Raw genomic sequence first — 19515 nt, forward strand, 5'->3', positions numbered from 1 at the left:
TGCGACGGGGCCTTACCCGCATGCCTTCAAAGCGAGACAGAGCACGGAGAGGTCGCAGGGCCCTGAGCGTGCGCAGGGACTTGATGGCTCCGAGCTCCGAGTAGCCCATGGCGGTTGCCGCGAGGCTCACCAGGGACACCTGGGGCGAGGAGATGACGGGGGAGGGGTGAGACACAGGGAGTCGGGGGGTATCAACACATTGTGCGTGAAACCTACAATCCCTCTACATTGATTCCACATTAGGATGACCGACTAAACCGAATAACACTTTTGTATTCGTGCAACCAACGGTGCAAAATCCTCGGATTGCATCGCTTGACGAGCATGAAAACCACCACGACCATTAAAAACCGACAGGGTAATTGGACGATTTGTACGGAAACGACGGCACGTTAGCGGCAAGAGGGATGTGGACTCGCTCGCAGAACAGGCAGACACGCCAGCCTTCACGCGAGACTCAAACGCGGCCGAGGAATCCACCACGTTCACAAAGTTACGGGGGACGGATTTGCAGGACTCGCGAGCCGCACCAGAATACGATGTAAAACAGAAGTAACTATTTCACGGTAACTTCACGATTAGAGCCGTCTGTGATTGTTCGGACGGAATCCGTCACATAGGCTTTAAGCGTGGTAACTTCCCGATTGTAACCATCTGTGATTGGACGGGATCCATCACGTGTCGTTTATTTTAACTTCCTTCACAATTGTGGCTAATCGCCTGATGATGCTGGTTGTTGTAATCGCCCGCGAAACGTCACGGTACTGGAATTGTAAATGTTGTAAGAACTAAAAAATGTTTTACGTGACAAACCTTCCTGATTGCCCCCCCCCCCTTAATTATGAATGATATCGTATTCATTAATTTAATGAATATTTAAATTACTCGTACATTTAGACTTCATTTGCCCCTCGTATTTTATTTTAGTCTTCTGCCAGCACGAGGTTATACCGCGCGATGACTCTCCATCCGGTCCGCATACCGGCGTGCACAGCACCCCACTTCAGATTCTGATTTCGTGAGGGGTGCGAGGGAGTCGCGGTTTGGGAAAGGGTGGGAAGGGTGTGAGGGTGTGGAATGCCGGCGAAGCGTTGGGTGGTGTGGAGGCGTTGAGGCGTGGATCACACGGGCGCGTGGAAGGGGGGGGGGGTACACCCGAGATGATTTATTTGCGAGGGAGAGACGTTAAAGCCAGCGGGGATTCCCCTTCCGCCCGCGCTGACGCGAGCAAGAAACTGCGGGGCTGCGCCTGCAGCTGCGCCGAGACAACGCAACTCGCGTGCAATTCTCCCCTCTCCTGCTATTGTAAAACATCCTTCTTATTAAACACGTCCCGGTATTTTTTGGTACGTTCTTTTGTATTCATTATTTAGTTTATTCTCTTTTTAATTTCGTTTATTTTTTTTACTCGAGCCCCACGTGGGCGACCTTAACGAAGGGGAGGCGTCGGGAGGTTGCCCGGCGCACGGTGGGCCTGGCGGTCGTGCCGCCACTTCGCTACGTACGTCCACGATGAGGAAGTCGAGCCAGCACCACGCGTTGGTGAAGTACGTGTGGAAGCCGTAGGCCACCCACTTGAGCAGCATCTCCATCACGAAGATGTAGGAGAACACCTTGTCGGCGTATTCCAGCACCGTCTTGATCATCCTGCGCTGGTCGATGTAGATGTCTTCGAACGCCTGCGCAGAGCGGTCTCCAGTCAGCTACTTGTAACCCGCCCGCCCGCCCGCCCGCTCGCTTACCGGCATAGACACTTCAATGCAAAATAAAGGCGCAGCCCTGCAAGCGCTCGCTCACTCGCGACACTGCTGGCGGAACAGGCCTCCGCGAGAGGAAGTCCTACAGAGACCCCGTGAAGGGTGTTTGGCCTAGTCTTCTACTACGCACACTTTACCCCACTGCACGTAACCTGCCTCGCGACTAACCGTGGGTGTACCCGTTGGTACTGCTGCGTGGACAGATGAAGGGTGGGGGGAGGGCGAGATTGAATCGATCGTGACGAACTGTGGATTGGCAGCGTGCGACCTGTGGCACCACGGCCACCTTTTGTCATCGAAATCGCAATTTGAAACAATGCGATGAGCAAATTGCAAAGGCTGCAATTTTTTGCGAAGTCCTATTACAGTACTTTCTTATTGGAATTGTTGTAATTGTTATTATATTAAATTTATGTATTTAAACTTAACAATTGTTCCGTGTTTGATTGATCTATTTCAATTTAAACATTTTAATAAATACATGTTGGAAGCAATTCATATCTTTTAAGTTCTCATCCTTGCACTAGAATATATAGAGCAATTCATATTTTGATGGTATCATATGGTAATGCCCCATCGCATGTTTTACATCTATTACACAGTGAATATTGAACAGAAGCTTGTCTTTAAAATGTAATCGCAATATCTGTCAGAAAACTCGCAATTAGATATTTTCCCCAAATCGTTCAGCCCTAGACTCTTCCTAGATCAACGAAGCCGAGTTCGATTCCCGGCCAGGGTTGAACGTAAAGTGGCGAGTGTCCATCCCGAGCCTCCACGTCAACGACTTTGACGCCGTGGTGGTGCACCGTCACGGTGCTGCGACCGTCTCTCGCAGCGCTTCGGAAGGCCGGCGCTCTCACCAGCGCGCCGCTGCTCATCAGGATCATGAAGACGATGAACGTCTCGAACCAGTTGTGCTCGACGATGCGGAAGCAGGCGCGGCGCAGCGTCCACCAGACGAGGCCGCGTCCGCTCTCCACGTCCACGTCGCAGATCGGGTGGCGACGCACAAACTCTGCCGGGGGGGGGGGGGGGGGGGCGGTCGTTCGCTCGGCGTTACCGATTGGCGTGAGCATTCGGCATTTGTCCGTCCGTTGTCCGTCACGTGTTGTTTTACTTTTGTTACGTGAGCGTCACAATAACTCTAGCAAAGATGGGACGATATGAACGAATCTTCAGTGCGAAGTTGTCTTGCTGTTAGGGAGTTACCACGTGGAAAGCCGGTTAAAATTGGAAACAGTGGAAATCAAGTCAGCATTTAATCACTTTCCAGCTAAGGTCGAAAGCGTTCATGCATTAACTGTGTCCTTCTGTCAGCCTGTCCAACAGTCTGTCTATTTGTAACGTGGGGTCACAATTACTCTGTCGTAAAGGTGATCAGGCACCAAATATCTGGGAGGCTGAATCATTGGAACACAATTTTTTTTGTTTTACCAGGTCAGACCCACTGAGCTAAATAGCTTTTTTTCAGAAGCGACCTGGCCACAAATGATAGCTCAATGAGGAGGCTTATCACATGGAAATTTATAGCAGCCAAATACTCTAAACGCAAGTTTATAAAATGTAGAGGGAATATCCGGAGGACACGGACCAAAATCGACACGATCTCGAGGAGAACATGAAAACTCCAAATATACAGGTATCAGGGTCGGGATTGAAACCACGACCTCCTGTATACCAGGTGAGGGAGTTAACATCTCGCCACCGTGGCACGCCATAGGGGCTCTCTAGAGCTACCGCAGGCGAAGGCTCTGCCACCAGCGCTTTCACCGAACCAGTAACGGGTGGCAATCTGACAGCCCCTCCCTCAACTCCGCCAAACCCTGTCCACTATTACGTAGACACCCACTCAGTCACTAGCCCTCCTCAGCCTTTCGTGTCAGCTCCGCCCACTACTCTGGCGGCTCCGCCCACTACTCTGGCGGCTCCGCCCACTACTCTGGAAGCTCCGCCCACTACTACGGTGGCTCCGCCCACTACTCTGGAAGCTCCGCCCACTACTCTGGCGGCTCCGCCCACTACTCTGGCGGCTCCGCCCACTACTCTGGCGGCTCCGCCCACTACTCTGGCGGCTCCGCCCACTACTCGGGCGGCTCCGCCCACTACTCTGGCGGCTCCGCCCACTACTAGGGTGGCTCCGCCCACTACTCTGGCAGCTCCGCCCACTACTCTGGCGGCTCCGCCCATTACTCTGGCGGCTCCGCCCACTACTCAGGTAGCTCCGCCCACTACTCTGGCGTCTCCGCCCACTACTACGGTGGCTCCGCCCTTTGCCGCGGTAAGATTTTAAAGAGGCGACAAAATCCTGATTTTCACAAAAGCTTCGGTGTGTGTGTGTACGTTGAACTTCTTTTGCACCACCGTACGTAGCCAACCGTGTTAATCGGAGGTGTGGGGCGGGGGGGGAGAAGGACAACAAGCTAACACGCAACAATCAGTTCGCATCTAGACGCCGTATAAATCTGTGAGGGCACCGGTACTGTTCCGGCTAAACCAGGACGTTTGGCAGCCTTACCATCGGTGAAGCAGCCGAGGGGCCCCTCCTCCTGCTCCTCGGTATCCAGCGCCTCCTCGACCACGTCATTGGGAGCCAGGTCCACGGTGCTCGCCTCCGACGAGCTGCCCTCGTGACCGTTTCTCTGCACAAAGCACAAAGACCCCCCCCCCCCCCCCCCCGTATAGCTTTTTTACGGACTGTTGGGGCAAGTCCTGTGAGAGAGTAGCACCTGTGAAGGCTGGAACGATGGGGTGGGTGGCCAGCACCACGCCCGGTCGCCTTTGTCTCCCCAGTGGTCTATGTTGACACTCCGCACCAGGTACTCTTTTTGAGGCTGAGTCGACCTAGGGGAGGCCCAGGACCAGTTCAGACAATCGTCACTGATGTTGGCCGTGAGCGGGAATCGAAACGGGGTGGCCGAGTTCGTCGAGCATCGTGCTAACCGCTGCACTACCACAACCACCACCACAAGCACACACACAGACGGGTCCCTTGTTCAGTCTCGTTTAGACTGCAGGAGCAAGGGATGTCAGCGGGCGCCGATCAAGGCAGGTGCTAAATTATAGGGAGGAGCGCACTGCGCTACGAACCCGGCAGCCTGTGCTCGATTTCCGGCCTTGGGCTTCCCCGACTTCAACTCGGCCACCAATGAGTACCTGGGGCATTGTGGGAACGGCAGCAGAAGGGAAGCCAAGGCGGCCGGGCGGGCGGGCGCAGTGATGGCCACCCACCACACACCCGTGCTGGCCTCAACAGGGTGCTGCCTCAAGCGAACGCGAGGGCCTCCTCTCGCGCTCACCTTCTTCTTCACGCCATCCACCAGCGACAACGACGACGAGGAGGTCGACGAGGACGAGCTGCTCGAAGCCCGGCGCTCCAACTCGGCCTCCAGCTTGGCTATCGGCACTCGCACCGGAAGGACGGCATTCGCCAGGAGCCCCGCTCGTTCCCCGTCCGTGGCAGGCGACCCCTTGGTATCGTCGCCGGCACCCTGCCCGTTACTCTGCAGGGTCTCCATCTCGAGCGCCGTGTGGTTCCGGACGCAGTTGTCGGACTTGTCCGGCAGTTTCCCCTCTTCGAGAGCGGCGGCGTCATTGCCGTTGCTGTCGCTGCCGTCGGCGCCGGGGCCGCCGCTCTTGATGCACTTGGCGAAAACTCCCCGCACGTAGCCCTTCATGAACGCGACGCCGCGCTCGATGCGCGCGATGGCGATCTGCAGGCTGTTGGCTTCGTTGTCGTCGTCGCTGGCCGATAGGCCGCTGAACGAGCTGAGCAGCAGGGCCAGGAAGAGGTTGAGGAGCTGACGGGTTTCGGATGAAGGGGGCAAGGGGGGGGGGTCGGGAAGAAGAAATGTCGGTCAAAGCCAGTGAATGATCGTCAGCGAAACGGTTGTTGTTTGTTTGCTGTTGTCGTTGGTGTCGTCGTCGTCGTATTTGTCGCTGTTGGTTTAGTTGTCGATGTATATACGTATGTTGAACTTCTTTGCCACCATACGTAGCCAACTGTGTTAACGAGAAGTGCTGGAAAGAGTGCATATTTCCGAGAGACCTGCGCATTTTCGTAGTACAGGGAGCAACGATTGATATGCGTTTTGCAATTAAGTATTTTACGAGGTGCAGGGGAAGGACAACAAACTGTCATCGTCGTCATCATCATCATCAGCCTTTGCCATGGATGACGTCGTCGCGGTTATAATGGGCATAATTGTCAGAATAATTTCTAGCAATCGTCATTGTGCCTGACGCCACGTGAAATATGTCCACACCAACACCGTGGTGAAACTTACCGGCGGGGTCACGTGACGTGTCCCATGCTGCTACTGCACTCCAAACCCTGATTGGCTGCCGGTTCACTCAACACCCCCACACACCAGAAGTGGTCATTATGCGCCATTAGGCGACCCTGCCGACATCACTCATTTGAGAATAAGAACTGGCCAAATGTCTTGTCATAAAGGCCCTCCACCACCCGACATAGGGAAACAAGTTCAGGTGTGCCGTGGTGTGCAAGCCCCCGAACGTAACGATCGTTATTGTTTCGGCTCGCCTGTAAGTTCAAGGACAATTATCATGGCCAAATGGGGCGCTCGGATATGGAGTTTCACGTGAAACCGCTTCAGGAAAAGAAAATCAAGGAAAGACAAAGGAGCCACAAATGTGGCCAGCTTATTACGTGGCAAAACCAAAACTAACATTAAGATGAATCATAATAATAATCTTACGTTGCTCGAAGGGGAATTCTGGTTGTCACTCGCTATTGTCCCCGCCCACCAATTCCTCTTCCTGTTGCGCGTACACTCCACACCGCCCCCCGCCCCGATTCCACAACCCCCCCACTCCGCACCAACCACTATTCACTCGCGCTGTCTCACGCGCCAATGTGCCTTGAAAACTAAAAACACGCCCAAAACAAGTCCGGGGCCTGTAGCCGGAATAGAGGGCGGGGGCCCTCAAGATAAAGGGAGTGGGGCCTAAACAGGAAATGGTTGTGGCCTAAACAGGAAATGGGTGGGGCCTAAACAGGAAATGGGTGGGACCTAAACAAGAAATGGGTGGGGCCTAAACAGGAAATGGGTGGGGCCTAAACAGGCAATGGGTGGGGCCTAAACAGGAAATGGGTGGGACCTAAACAAGAAATGGGTGGGGCCTAAACAGGAAATGGGTGGGGCCTAAACAGGACATGGGTGGGGCCTAAACAGGACATGGGTGGGGCCTAAACAGGAAATGGGTGGGGCCTAAACAGGAAATGGGTGGGGCCTAAACAGGAAGATGGCAGGGCCTGAACAAGGAAAGGGCTGGCCTAAATATGAAGGGTGTAGGCCGAAACAAGAAGGGGGTTGGGCCTAAAGAGGAAGGAGGCAGGGCGTGAAGAGGAGGCCTAAATAGAGGACTTCCAATTAAAACAGCAGGGCCCCTTAAAAAAAAATAAACCGCAACTCGACAATGAGAGCTTCGACCATGAACTTCCCACGACAAAAAGACAGTCAAATGAGCACAGCAGGCATCAACAAAGTAATGCTGCAGATGCGACCACAAGCCAACTGGTTACAGATTATAAGAGGCTGCGAAAGCCTTCGTGTTAAGGTTCTAACTGGTTCCCCGTGACGTCAGGCCCGGCTCCACCTCCTCTCGAATTGGGGGTCCAAAGAAACATTTGGTGGTTCAGGGCTCACCCACTCCAGCACCTTCCCCAGCACCCTCCTAACGCTGACCCTGCGTGCCACGATGAAGTTCTCCCCGTGCCGACAACAGCTGGGGGAGGTCAGGAAATACTATTACATTGCAATGGTGGCGAGATGTTAACTACCTCGCCTGGTATAAATGAGGTCGTGGGTTCGATTCCTGACCCTGACGCCTGCTGTATATTTGAAGATTGCACATCTCTCTCTCTCCCCGTGGTCACATTGATTTTTCTCCGGGTCCTCCGTTTTTTTCCCTCCACATTTAGAATCAACATCACGCGTTTAGATTATTCGGCTGCTATAAATGTCCAAGTGATCATAAGCCACTTTGTTGAGCGATCATTTGTGATAGCCAGGTTGCTTCTGAAAACGAGCTACTACATAGCTCAGTGGGCCTTCATCATCATCATCACGATCCATGGGCAGATAGCCCGTAGGTGTCCACTGCACATTTCGTAATTTCTTTCCACTTTCCTTCGTCTCGTGCCAATACGCTCAAATAGCGCCACATCTTTCTGGTGCCAATCTTTTACGTCGAAGCCCTTCTGGCACCAACCTCTAATGTCGGTGAGCCATTTCAGTGAGCTGGTAAAAGTGAAAAAAAAACATAATTCTAAATGAGCATCGATCGCCGCCGTGGAGCTTTTGCCAACGCACCACAAGGTTGCCGATGACCATGACCATCATGAAGACGATGAGGCACATGGTCTGGCCCGCCACCTCCATGCAGTCCCACATGGTCTCGATCCACTCGCCGCAGAGCACGCGGAACACGATGAGGAACGAGTGGAAGAAGTCGTGCATGTGCCAGCGCGGCAGCACACACTCGTCGTTGATCTTGCACACGCACTCCTTGTAGTTCTTGCCGAAGAGCTGCATGCCGACGACGGCGAAGATGAAGACGATGATGGCGAGCACCAGCGTCAGGTTGCCCAGGGCGCCCACCGAGTTGCCGATGATCTTGATGAGCATGTTGAGCGTCGGCCATGACTTGGCCAGCTTGAACACTCGCATCTGGATTGAGATGAAAAAATACAATGAAAAGTGGAGGAGTTGTATGCACATATGTATGCTCAACTGCTTTCGCACAGTATGTATATCCAACCGCGCAGTCGGAGGTGCGGAGGAAGGGCACCAAACTAAACACAAAAAGCAGTTTTATAGCTCCAGTGGCTTCCTCACATCGGAAGAAAGAGCGTTCCAGACGGCCTCAGCAGCGCACCTGAAAGCGTACGATGTGGTGACCGTCTTTGTTCGATGGTTAGCCAAAAGCCGTTGCGAGGATTACCGGAGTTTGCGTGATGGTATAACGCGTAGTACGGGTTTTTGCGGCCGATGTTACGACTCGTACCTATGTATTTATTTTTCGGGCCGCCACGCGGCGAACTGACCAAATTGTGTATCGGGAAAAACCCTCCGGCCCCTGACACGGCCACCAAAACAAATTCGTCGTCACGCGTGCCCAGCGCTTAACGCGCAAAATTGCTGTTGTTTCAGCTCGCCGGTGAGCTTGAAGAATAATTTTCAACAACCAAATGTAACAATTAGATGCGACGTTCCGTTTGAAACTATGTCAAACCGCTGTCAGGATAGCCCATTCAATCAAAGACTGCGCAACAACGACAACAACAACAAAACCCATCACATGAAATTTGGTTCCATACTGAATTTGGTTAAGATTCCAGCTCTGATAATGAAATATGGGTTTAACCATTGTGCGTTAAACGTTACTCTCGGCGACGGTGTGGGTGGGGAAAGTGCTGCCCCCTGCTTTGTCACTTGAAGAAGGTATCTCAAGAGGTAGTTCTGCGATATCCACTTTCCTCGGGCCATTGGCTAATACGAAGGGGTCGCAGCTGCTTTGCGAGCGATCTGAGCGGATTCTTCATCGAACGGGGCGACGCCGGTGGCACAATCGGGGAGGAAACGACGCAAATATTTACGATTAAAGTAAATGGCCAAGACCGGTAAAACTGGTGTGAACAGATCGCGAGCGCGCACGCAGTTTGATGAGCGAATGATCGTGCGGGCGCTTGGGCGACCGTGCGAAAACAACCACTACGCAAAGTGGGCAGTAGCTTGAGTGAGTGGGTTTCCCTGCTGTGCGAGTGTGCGAGCGAGTGAACGTCAGCGGTTCAACGTGGGAGCGTTTGAGCGAGCGTGTGAAGGGAAATCACGCTTGCGAGAAGACTGAGCGTTTGATGGAGTGAGCGTCACAGGGAGTAAATGCACGAGGGTGTGTGGATGTGCGTGTTGAGCGAGGTGCTCGCTAAAGAAGCACTTGCCCTGAAAGTTTGTTAAGGCTATATGGGGGGGGGGGGATCTTTGTCTTTGCCTTGCGTGAGCGAGCACATTTTTATTCGGTAATTATTTTAAGCGACGAATGAGCCGCGGTTTTTCGTCCGATCGGCAAAGGAAAAAGAAAAAAACTGCCGGCTGCGTTTGCGAAACACTTACATGGAACTATCATTTTTAATGGAAAAAGAACGAATAATAAATACCCTGTAACATGATAACAAATGTAATGTTAATAGCTTCAAAAAGTCAAAGAGTCTCCCACTTGTCCACCATCGCTGTCAACACATGGAATCTTCTCCAGGTGGTCTTCAGAGCCTGGAGGCGGCAAATTTCACGTGGCGTTGTTGCAAATTCTCCGAAGTGTTAACATATTTTAGAAGCGCCCTGTGTATACGTGTATATACTCTGCTCTCCTCTCACGTTGCCTCGCTCGTCCGCCCCGGCGTGTGTCGCGAGCTCGCCCAGGTGAGGGGGCTCGGGTAACACGAAACGCCCTTTGCCTTGTAACCCAGCCGCCCGTCTAATTGCGTCCGTTCACGATATTTCACCCGACACTAAACGTCGTCGTCACTTTTTTTGCAACGCCCGTTCGGCTTTTTTTTTTGCCTTCACGCGAGAACGCCGCGGAGAGTGTGCACTGGAGAAAGTGCTCACGGCTCAAACTCAAATAATCATAATAATGGCAGACGAGGTAAAGGCGCGGCCCTGCAAGCGCTTTATCACGCTTTAGCCCTCTTGACTAACACGGGCATGGCTCGGAGGTCCTCATCATCAGCGGCCTGAAGAATGCCTGTGAATTAACGAGAGTGGAACGTAACGCATATGCTGTAGCACGGAGAGATGTGTCCCCATGCGAGAGCATTCGCTGGAGGGAGCTCTGTCTAGAAGAGCCCTTCCTCCTAACCTTTTGGTTCCCGAACCACCGGTTGGCCTGCTAGGCCGTGGGAAATGGTCCGCTGTTATAATTACAGACATTAATACCAACAGTAACAAACGAACACATCCTGGCTCAAACACCATCAGCCGTCTCATTCGTGCGAGTAAACAAAAATCAACTTCAGTATTCGGCTATTGCGCACTATGGAAGCAGCAATGTGTTGAGGAGCTATAGATGCCAATGCGGAGGTCTGCTGCTGGTCACGACGAGAGGGCTTCAGCAGACATTCGTGTCGTGTCACTGGTCATTCTCCTCCTCCGTCGAAGGAGAGCAGGCCACAGTGGGTTTACTGTGGGGTTCATAGCTTAGGTTGCATGGGCACAGTCACACGACTGTGGCTTTTCATTATTGCATTTCTAGAAGTTTCTCTCTATGAGTCTCTATGTGTCTCTATGGGTCTTTAGCTCCATGACGGTGTATCTCATATGTGTCTCTCTGGGCTTACTATATGGGTCCATGGTTTGGGGCACATGGCCACAATCGCAAGGAGATGTTGCGCATCGACCTGCTGGCATTCTGATTTAGTTGATAGTTAGACCACCAGTGTCTACGAGGACGAGGAGGAGGAAAAATATCCAAGCCAAGAGGAGCTGTGATGATATAAGAAGAGGTTTTACCCTTTCTGGCAATAACACAGCTGTGTTAAGAGATGTTAACACACCAAACAGAAACGTGTTGCAAGGAATCCTGTCTGCAAGAAAGGTCCCATGACGTGTGATGGTGTTTGGGTCTCGAATGGGGCCGTCCACGTTGTTCTACTCTGTTCGCAATGGTTTTCATGGCTTTTCAATAAACACTTCACAACACTCTTAAGAGTTTTTGTTTCAAATATGCACTTTCAATAGGAGCCCGGTGCCGAGCACAAACTGTGACGTGAAGGTGGGGAACAAAAAAGTCCGCGGACCTCGGTCCCGAACACTACGCACCTATACTCTTTGGTTGTTTCGGTAAAGTCACGTAGCTAAAAAATAATAAAAATGAAAACAACTAAATAAAATCACAAAAAAAATAGTTATTTCTTTAATTTGTGATTTCATTTAGTTGTTTCCATTTTTATTATTTTTTACCTACGTGACTTTACCTAAAAAACCAAAGAGTATGGATCCTTGCAGTCACGAAAACTTCAAATCTAGAACTACGCACCTAGCCTCAAAGTAGAGGGCTGAAGGGTACTTGTTGATATTTGACAGACTGCGTGTTATTTTGGCGCAAGGTGCTACGAGGAAATCCGCTGACGGGTGAGAGCGGTGCGTGAGTTGAGAACGAGCGGCGAAGCGCGGCCCTGGAGGGTGCTGCTTGGTCCCCACGCTCCCTCCCCGCACGCTTGCCACGCTGCGCAGAAGACGTGGAAGAACCCCACGATTTACCCCACCGCACGCGACCCGGCGAGCGACCAAGCGTGTTCGCACGCAGTGACTCTGCTGGGTGGGCGGAGGCGAGGCGGGAGGGAGGGGGGTTTAAGAAGCTCGCACTGTTGACAGTGCCGGATTAAGCTAAGTCATTTTATTTTTTTCATTTGCTATACAGCCAGATAATACGACAAATCTCTAACCTTAAACACCCAGTCGTTAGTAAAAGATGAAGGCGGTATAGTACTATAGTAATAGAGCAAGGGCAGAATCACTGAACTGGAATTGATAGCTTGAAAGCATTTCGCGTGGGGCCCTTGAAAGTTCGGGGCCCGTAGCATGTGTAGCTACTTTTGCTACGAGGATAATCCGGCACTGACTGTTGATCAATCGTTTCAGTCGCTGCGCCGGGAGATTGAATCGAACCGGCGACGTCCGGATCGTGCGTCCAGTGCGCTGACCGCTACACCGCCGCCTGATGAACTGTTGACGGTTTTATGGAGATTGCGTGCTCACGATGTGCTAATGTTGATTCGAGATGAATGAAGCCAAAAGAATGGCATGAACGAAAAAAACGAAACATACAGACGAGATAGCACCCAGCGCCAGCAACACCACGATCAACACCACCACGATCATTGCCACCACCACCAGCGCGATCATCACCACCACTAAGGTCAACACCACCACCACTTCTACAATCACCAACATCACCAAGATCACCACCACCTTGATCATCACCACCAACACCACCCCGATCATCACCACCACAACGATCACCGACACCACCACTCTACCACCATCATCGCCATCGCCACCATGATCATCAACACCACGACAATCATCACCACCACCACCACGATTATCACCATCATCAGCATCACCACCACGACCATTGCCACCATCAGAATCACCTCCGCCATCCACCATCATCATCATCATCACTACCGACACACGCCCGAGATCTCGCCAGGCTATGTTTAACTCCCCTCTCCTGTGTCAAGCCTCGGATTTCCATTAATGAAGCTCGGAGCGCAAAGGATCATTTTGTAATCCGAGCGAGTAGAGGGGAAAAAGAGAGGGCGAGAGAATGTGTGCGCACACGAATAACGTCGACGATCACGCACACGTTCTACTACGACAAGCTCGCTCACGCACGCACAAAGACAAAGATACCCCGTGTGGCCTTTACAGACCGTCGGGGCAAGTGCCGTTAGCGAGCGCCACTTATGAAGGCCGGCACGGCACACGAGGGGGCGGTGTGGCTAGTACCAACCCCCGGCCGCCTTTGTCTCCTCGGCACTGATGTTCACTACACACTGCACGCCGCTGGGGGTGGAGTCCAGCTTGCGACTTCGGCGTGCTGAGAACCATCGCGCCGTTCAGCAGCGCCACGGCGGTTTCCCCAACGTCACTCGACGACTAATTTGAGCAATTTCCAGCTTTATCTAATTTGCAACGAGAATACGACTATTAAAATGTATGATTTAGTGATACAATAAAAGTACTCAGAACACAGATATTGATTTCCTTATTAATTTTTTAAAGAATAATACTCAATTACATATCAACGAAGAGTTTATTAACTTTTTTCATCCGAGGGAATCTCGCTGAATCTGAAGATTATTTTTCAGAGGGCCCTGCCTCTAGGATGCTTGCCCAATTCCTTCATCATCATCATCGTCATTCACGGCCAATCCGTCACCATCTCTCGCGGTGCTGCACTCTAAAAATCCGTCCATTGCGTCCTGTCTTGGTAAATTGTGGGTAATTATTAAAAAAAAACCCACGGACAACAAACCTGTGGTTGTTTAAACCACTGAATAAATACAAATAAAATAAAGCTATCTGTTGACCATCCCCACCAATGTTTCATTGTGGCATTTGCTTAGTGGACCACATCCTGCCGATGAGTCTCAAAGAAGTTGAAACAGATCCAAGCGTTTTATTTGCCTAATTCAACAGCTGTTGTCGACGAATATTGGTTCTGCTTTTTGTGTTTAGTTTGTTGCCGCCCCCGCCAGCAAAATCCGATTAGAACGGCTGGCTACGTACGGTGCGAAAGAAATTCGACATACACACACACAGCACGAAAGGTCAATAGGCCATTGAACCGCAACGCCATTGCATTCTATATGAGAGTGGCACAACTTGACTATTCCGTTACTAATTTAATTCCTTCTTGAGTATCTTTGCTCATGCTGGAAGAAACCTGGGGTGCCCGGAGAACCCACCACCCCACCAAAGACAAAGATCTCCCGTATAGCCTTCGCATACAGTTGGGGCAAGTGCTGTTAGCAAGCAACGCCTGATCTCCCCCCCCCCCCCACACGCGCAAACTCGAGGGAATGGTACGGCCGTGACCGGTTGCGTGCCACTTGCCACGGACCGTACCACTATCACGCAGGGGTGTCACTGATGTTTCAGCTAGGCCAACCCCCTTGGGTCGGTTATCGAGTCCTTCCCATGCAGCTGCTTAGCAGAGGGGGGGGGGGGGTCACATGACATTGCGAGCTTAATCAATGTTTTAATGGGATGAGCCCGGTGTATTTTTAGTAAACGAGCTGCAGCATAACCACAGGGTAGCTGGACCCCCCCCAACCCCTAGCGTGGTTGGATGTGGCCAAGACACAACCGCCACTACCCCCCACCAACCTTCAAGTTTGTCGATGTGGCTAAGAGGCACCCACGGAACGTTTAGTTCTGGCTGAACCACTCACAACATTTTGGCCAGTAATACAAACAAAAATCACAGTATACTTTTGGGTTTCTCTCCCGTCCACGAGCTAAAGCTGACGACGAGACCGTTACGTACACCGTCAGTAGACTAGCCAGTAGTTTTAATAAAGTACAATTTAATTTAATTCACTCTCCTCATCCATGACGAAGTGGAAAAGGGGGGGGGGGGGGGGGTGGAGGGGCGAACTGGCATGTAACTAATAACCAGCAGGAAACATTCCCTAGGCAGGTAGGTGAGTATGTGGGTGGGTAAGTGAGTAGTCAGGTAGATGGGTAGGCAGAAAGGTGGGTAAGCAGAAAGTGAGTAGCTGGGTAGGTGGGTGAGTAGGCAGATACGTGGGTAGGCAGATTGTCAGGTGGGTGAGTTGGCAGGTAGGAGGGTAGGGATATAGAGAGGTCTGCTGATAGGTGGATACGCAGGTACAGTAGGTCAGTAGGCAGCAGAGGTCGCAAACGGGTTTTGATTTCTTACCCGTACCCGGCCGCACCAGGGTCGCAAACGGGTACCCGTACCCGGCCGTACCCGTACCTTACCCGTACCCAGCCGGTACGGGTAGGGTACGGGTATCGGGTACCTGATTGCGACCTCTGGGATGAAGCCATGTTGCAGGCGCGGGTGGGTTGATTCTAGGAACTTGAATTGTGAGAAGAGACAAGACGTTTGGAAATGAGTGACAAACGGTGACTCACCAGTGACTCATGGTCTACCCGTACCCGGCCGCACCAGGGTCGCAAACGGCTACCCGTACCCATACCCGGCCGGGTACGGGTAGCTGGGTATCGGGTAGGGTACGGGTATTGGGTACCCGGTTGCGACCTCTGGTAGGCAGGTAGATGGGCCGACAGGTAGGTGAGTAAGTGGGAAGGTGGGTGGGCAGTTAGGTCGGTGAGTAAGTGGTCTGGTAGGTGGGTGGGCCGGTGCTTGAGGCCTACCAGCCTGAAGGAGCGCAGCACGGAGAGGCCCTCCACGTCTGCGAGGCCTAGCTCCATGAGGCTCAGGCTCACGATGATGCTGTCGAAGATGTTCCAGCCCACCTGGAAGTAGTCGTAGGGGTCGAGTGCGATGAGCTTGAGCACCATCTCTGCCGTGAATATCCCAGTGAACACCTTCGTGCACGGCGGGGGGTGGGGCGGAGGGGGGGGGGGCGGCAAACAGAGACTCTGCTCAGCGATTCACCTCTCAACGTAGCGCACGGGCGTTCGCAGCCAATGTTACGATTCATCACCGCAACAACCAACCGGCTCTCAACCAACTGGTTCCCGTCTAGTGCCAATCCGGAACCGCTGCTAGGCGGGCTTAGAGTGGGAAGAATATCGGCACGAGGCACTACCACTGGAGTACAAGACACGCCCGCTCCGTGCGCAACACCGCATCATCACGAGGGGCCAGGATCAAATCCGAGGGGCGGACGTGGCCGGCCGGGTGCTAAAAATTACTCCCGGAAAAGCATTCCGGACTGTTCCGGCTGAAAATGAGGCACCGGGCGGAGTGGTTGAATAAGTCGCGAGCCGAGTCGAGAGTGGGTCACTCAACAACGCTCCCCGGCACGCGTGGCGGGAGAACGGGGCGGGGGAGTCTTTGACTCGTGGCAGGCGTTGCGAGCGGTCACAGTATGCCCGTTGGTGGGGGCAGCGACACGGAGGCGAGTGTCCTTTTAGCACCGGTTGCTTTTTCTTTCTCGCCTTCAAGTTGAGGGCGACCCTCTGATCAAGTTGGGCCGGTTTTCTTGAGAGTAACTTCCAAATAACAAACAGCACATCTATATGTATATACACAGCAAAAAAGCTCTATATATGTGAGACTCATTTGCCAGTTACCAAAATGACGAGACAACAAACACCTGATTTTATTGGCAGAAGGGGTACAACCTCAACTTGTTTTTTAAGAAAAAAATATCTGTTATCCGGCATCCATGGGGAATACAGGGCGCCGGTTAATCAGGCACGCCGGTTATCGGAGGCTTCTACCCCCGCTTCTCCAATAATATACTCTCTTAGAGAGGTACTCACACGGGTGCAGTTTAACTTCTATTTTTGGGGGTGGGCAGGGGTTCTCTTTGTCAATCACATTAGGAATCACGGGTGCATATACAGGGTGCTTAAAACAATGTTAACACTTATATGGGACTGTCGTTTTTAATGGAAAAAGAACGGATAATACCCTGCAACATGGTTACAAATGGATGCGAATAGCTTCAAAAAGTCAACGAGTCTCCACTTATTCACCATCATTATCAACACGTTGCCTGGAATCTTCTCCAGGTGGTCTCCAGAGCCCGGAGGCACATTTGTTTCCAAGCACTCTGTACTTAATTGGTGTATCTTCATTATAAACTACTGAAAACAAATTAATGAAGGCGTCCAGTTTGGGGGTGGCATTTGCCCCCCCACTCCCCCGTGCCCCGTGTCCCCCCCCACCCAACAAACTCTGCCCATGGGTACTCACCAGTCAGTTGTAGAGCACTCTAAATTGATTGCAGTGAATCAGTGGGGCCCGTTTAAGAGAGTACAGAATAATCTTGATTTGAAGCTTACGTAACTGCAGGAATCCATACTCGTTGGTTCTTTCGGTAAAGTCACGTAGGTAGAAAATAAAATAAATCACGACGTTTCAATTGCAACACAAGCAATCATCATCAGGTGGGAAAACCACAGCAAGAATACAGAATACAGGAGCACGGTCACCGCATGCAAAGCGACGTCCCAAAGCTGCCGTGAAGAAACGACGGATCCGCGGGAAGCGTACGGCAAGATGCCGGAAGTTCTATCGACATTGTTCCAGACGAGGCGAACGGAGGGTTTGCATTGCCGCCTGCGACAGATGCCGGTTAATAGAGCGCCCGGATGGTTACGTGCTGGGTAACAGGGCTGTTGCTGTACTGACGTTATTTTTGCATGCAGAAAGATGGAAAATCCGTTGATCAGTGTAGCTGGTTTTCGCTCGGTTAAGTCTCGAACAGCAATGGAACTTTGTGTTCATGATTTAATATTACGAGAGTTATCGTGTACCCCGCACCACCACCATTCACGATAGACAGACGGAGAACGCCATCTCAATCATCACCGCCACCAACCATCACACCTAGCCTCATCACCAACAACATCACCATTACACCACCACCAACCTCACTACCACCACCACTACCACCCCCAGCCTCACCACCTTCAGCCTCATCACCACCACCACCACCACCTACAACCCCCAACCTCACCACCATCACCTCCAGCCTCACCACCACCCCCACCCCTAGCCTCATCACCACCACCACCCCTAGCCTCACCACCACCATCACCATCTCCACCACCCCCAGCCTCACCACCTTCACCACCACCACAGCCCCACCATCACCACCACCAGCCCCGGCTCTCACCAGATTGCCGACCATCAGGACCTCTTCGAATTCGTGTGAAATGGGGTAGTGCTCCATGGCCATGAAGAGCGTGTTGAGGATGATGCAGATGGTGATGGCCAAGTCGACGAACGGGTCCATGACGAACAACTTAATCAGGTTCTTGAACTTGACCCACAGCGGGCAGCAGTCCCAGATGAGGAAGGTGTTGGCGAACTTGTACCAGACAGGGGGGCACTTCTTCTGCGATTCTTCCAACTCTGCCCCACGGGGAATGACAACGAGCGCGCCGGGCAAGGAGTGAGCGACCCGCGACGTGTGCGTGCCCGGCGCGTCCATAACTAGAACTACAAAAAAATTAACTTAGTTTTTTGTATGTTACCAGGTAAGGGCCCCACACTGAGCTACTCAGATCTTTTTCAGAAGCAACCTGACATTTCCCGGGTTGTCTGTCCCCCCCCCTCCACATCAACCAGGACGGGTCGGTTACATGGGCTCGCCGGATATACGCGTGCAGTTTTTTTCTTGCCAAACGTCATTCGGCACGGTGTCCGACGTTCCACTCCACGTGCCGTTAACCTTATTCGGGAATTGAAGCTCACACTGGCACATCCGAGCCGAGCCAGTGTGGAGTCCTCACGGTACACGTGATTTTTTTCCCACGAACTCACTTTCGTTCCAGCAAAGCAAGAATCAAACTGTGCTGTACTGGCCTCACAAGGCATCTGAATCCGGCTCAATTAACGACGCAATGATGCGGCATCACCGCATCATCTCCACACGTCTCGTATGTTACGGACGTACGAACGTGGAACTTCTTTCGCACCACTGTACGTAGCCAACCGTGCTAATCGGACGTGTGGGGGAAGGATAACAAACTAAGCACTAAAAGCAGTTATAAAAAACAAAATGGCCTCCTAATATCGGAAGGAAGAGTGGTCCAGATGGCCGCAGAAGAGCATCTGAAAGCGTGCCATGTGGTGACCACCGTCTTTGTTCGATAGCTCGTTCTATGCCAAGGCTTCTACTTCTGCAGGGGAAAAAAGCCAACCTGGAGCATACGAGCTACTCTCGATCATGCGTGGGGGAGGGGGGGGCGCAGATTATCCGAGTTGCGAGAAAAAAAAAAATCTTTACGTAAAAAAAATATCTCCCGATTGCCGAAGAGTACTGACGTTCCGCTCCGCATTCTGGGAGCTCATGTTCGTGGGGCGGAATGCCGTGCCTGTTACCCAAGTCTCGTGGAGCCAGGCTAAGGCACCTCCCTCGAGACTGATGCACCTCTAGGCTGAGGCACCTCTAGGCTGAGGCACCTCTAGGCTGAGGCACCTCTAGGCTGATGCACCTCTAGGCTGAGGCACCTCTAGGCTGAGGCACCTCTAGGCTGATGCACCTCTAGGCTGA

General features: G+C 52.2%; 1 protein-coding gene across 1 annotated transcript in view; it reads right to left on the reverse strand.

Moving 5' to 3' along the window:
- LOC144724793 (sodium channel protein type 2 subunit alpha-like) overlaps positions 1–19515 on the reverse strand; it is a 48249-nt gene that overhangs the window by 11708 nt on the left and 17026 nt on the right. Inside the window, exons 11-18 of the mRNA XM_078604181.1 lie at positions 18133–18371; positions 15695–15868; positions 8096–8452; positions 5057–5557; positions 4276–4399; positions 2621–2775; positions 1506–1679; positions 17–139 (exon numbers count right to left, since the gene is read on the reverse strand). Of these exons, the coding sequence (XP_078460307.1) occupies positions 17–139; positions 1506–1679; positions 2621–2775; positions 4276–4399; positions 5057–5557; positions 8096–8452; positions 15695–15868; positions 18133–18371 (1847 nt within the window). The remainder of the gene's footprint in view (positions 1–16; positions 140–1505; positions 1680–2620; positions 2776–4275; positions 4400–5056; positions 5558–8095; positions 8453–15694; positions 15869–18132; positions 18372–19515) is intronic.

The sequence above is a fragment of the Lampetra planeri genome, chromosome 21 (assembly GCF_965212315.1).
Source record: "Lampetra planeri chromosome 21, kcLamPlan1.2.h2, whole genome shotgun sequence".
Taxonomy (NCBI): Eukaryota; Metazoa; Chordata; class Hyperoartia; order Petromyzontiformes; family Petromyzontidae; genus Lampetra; species Lampetra planeri.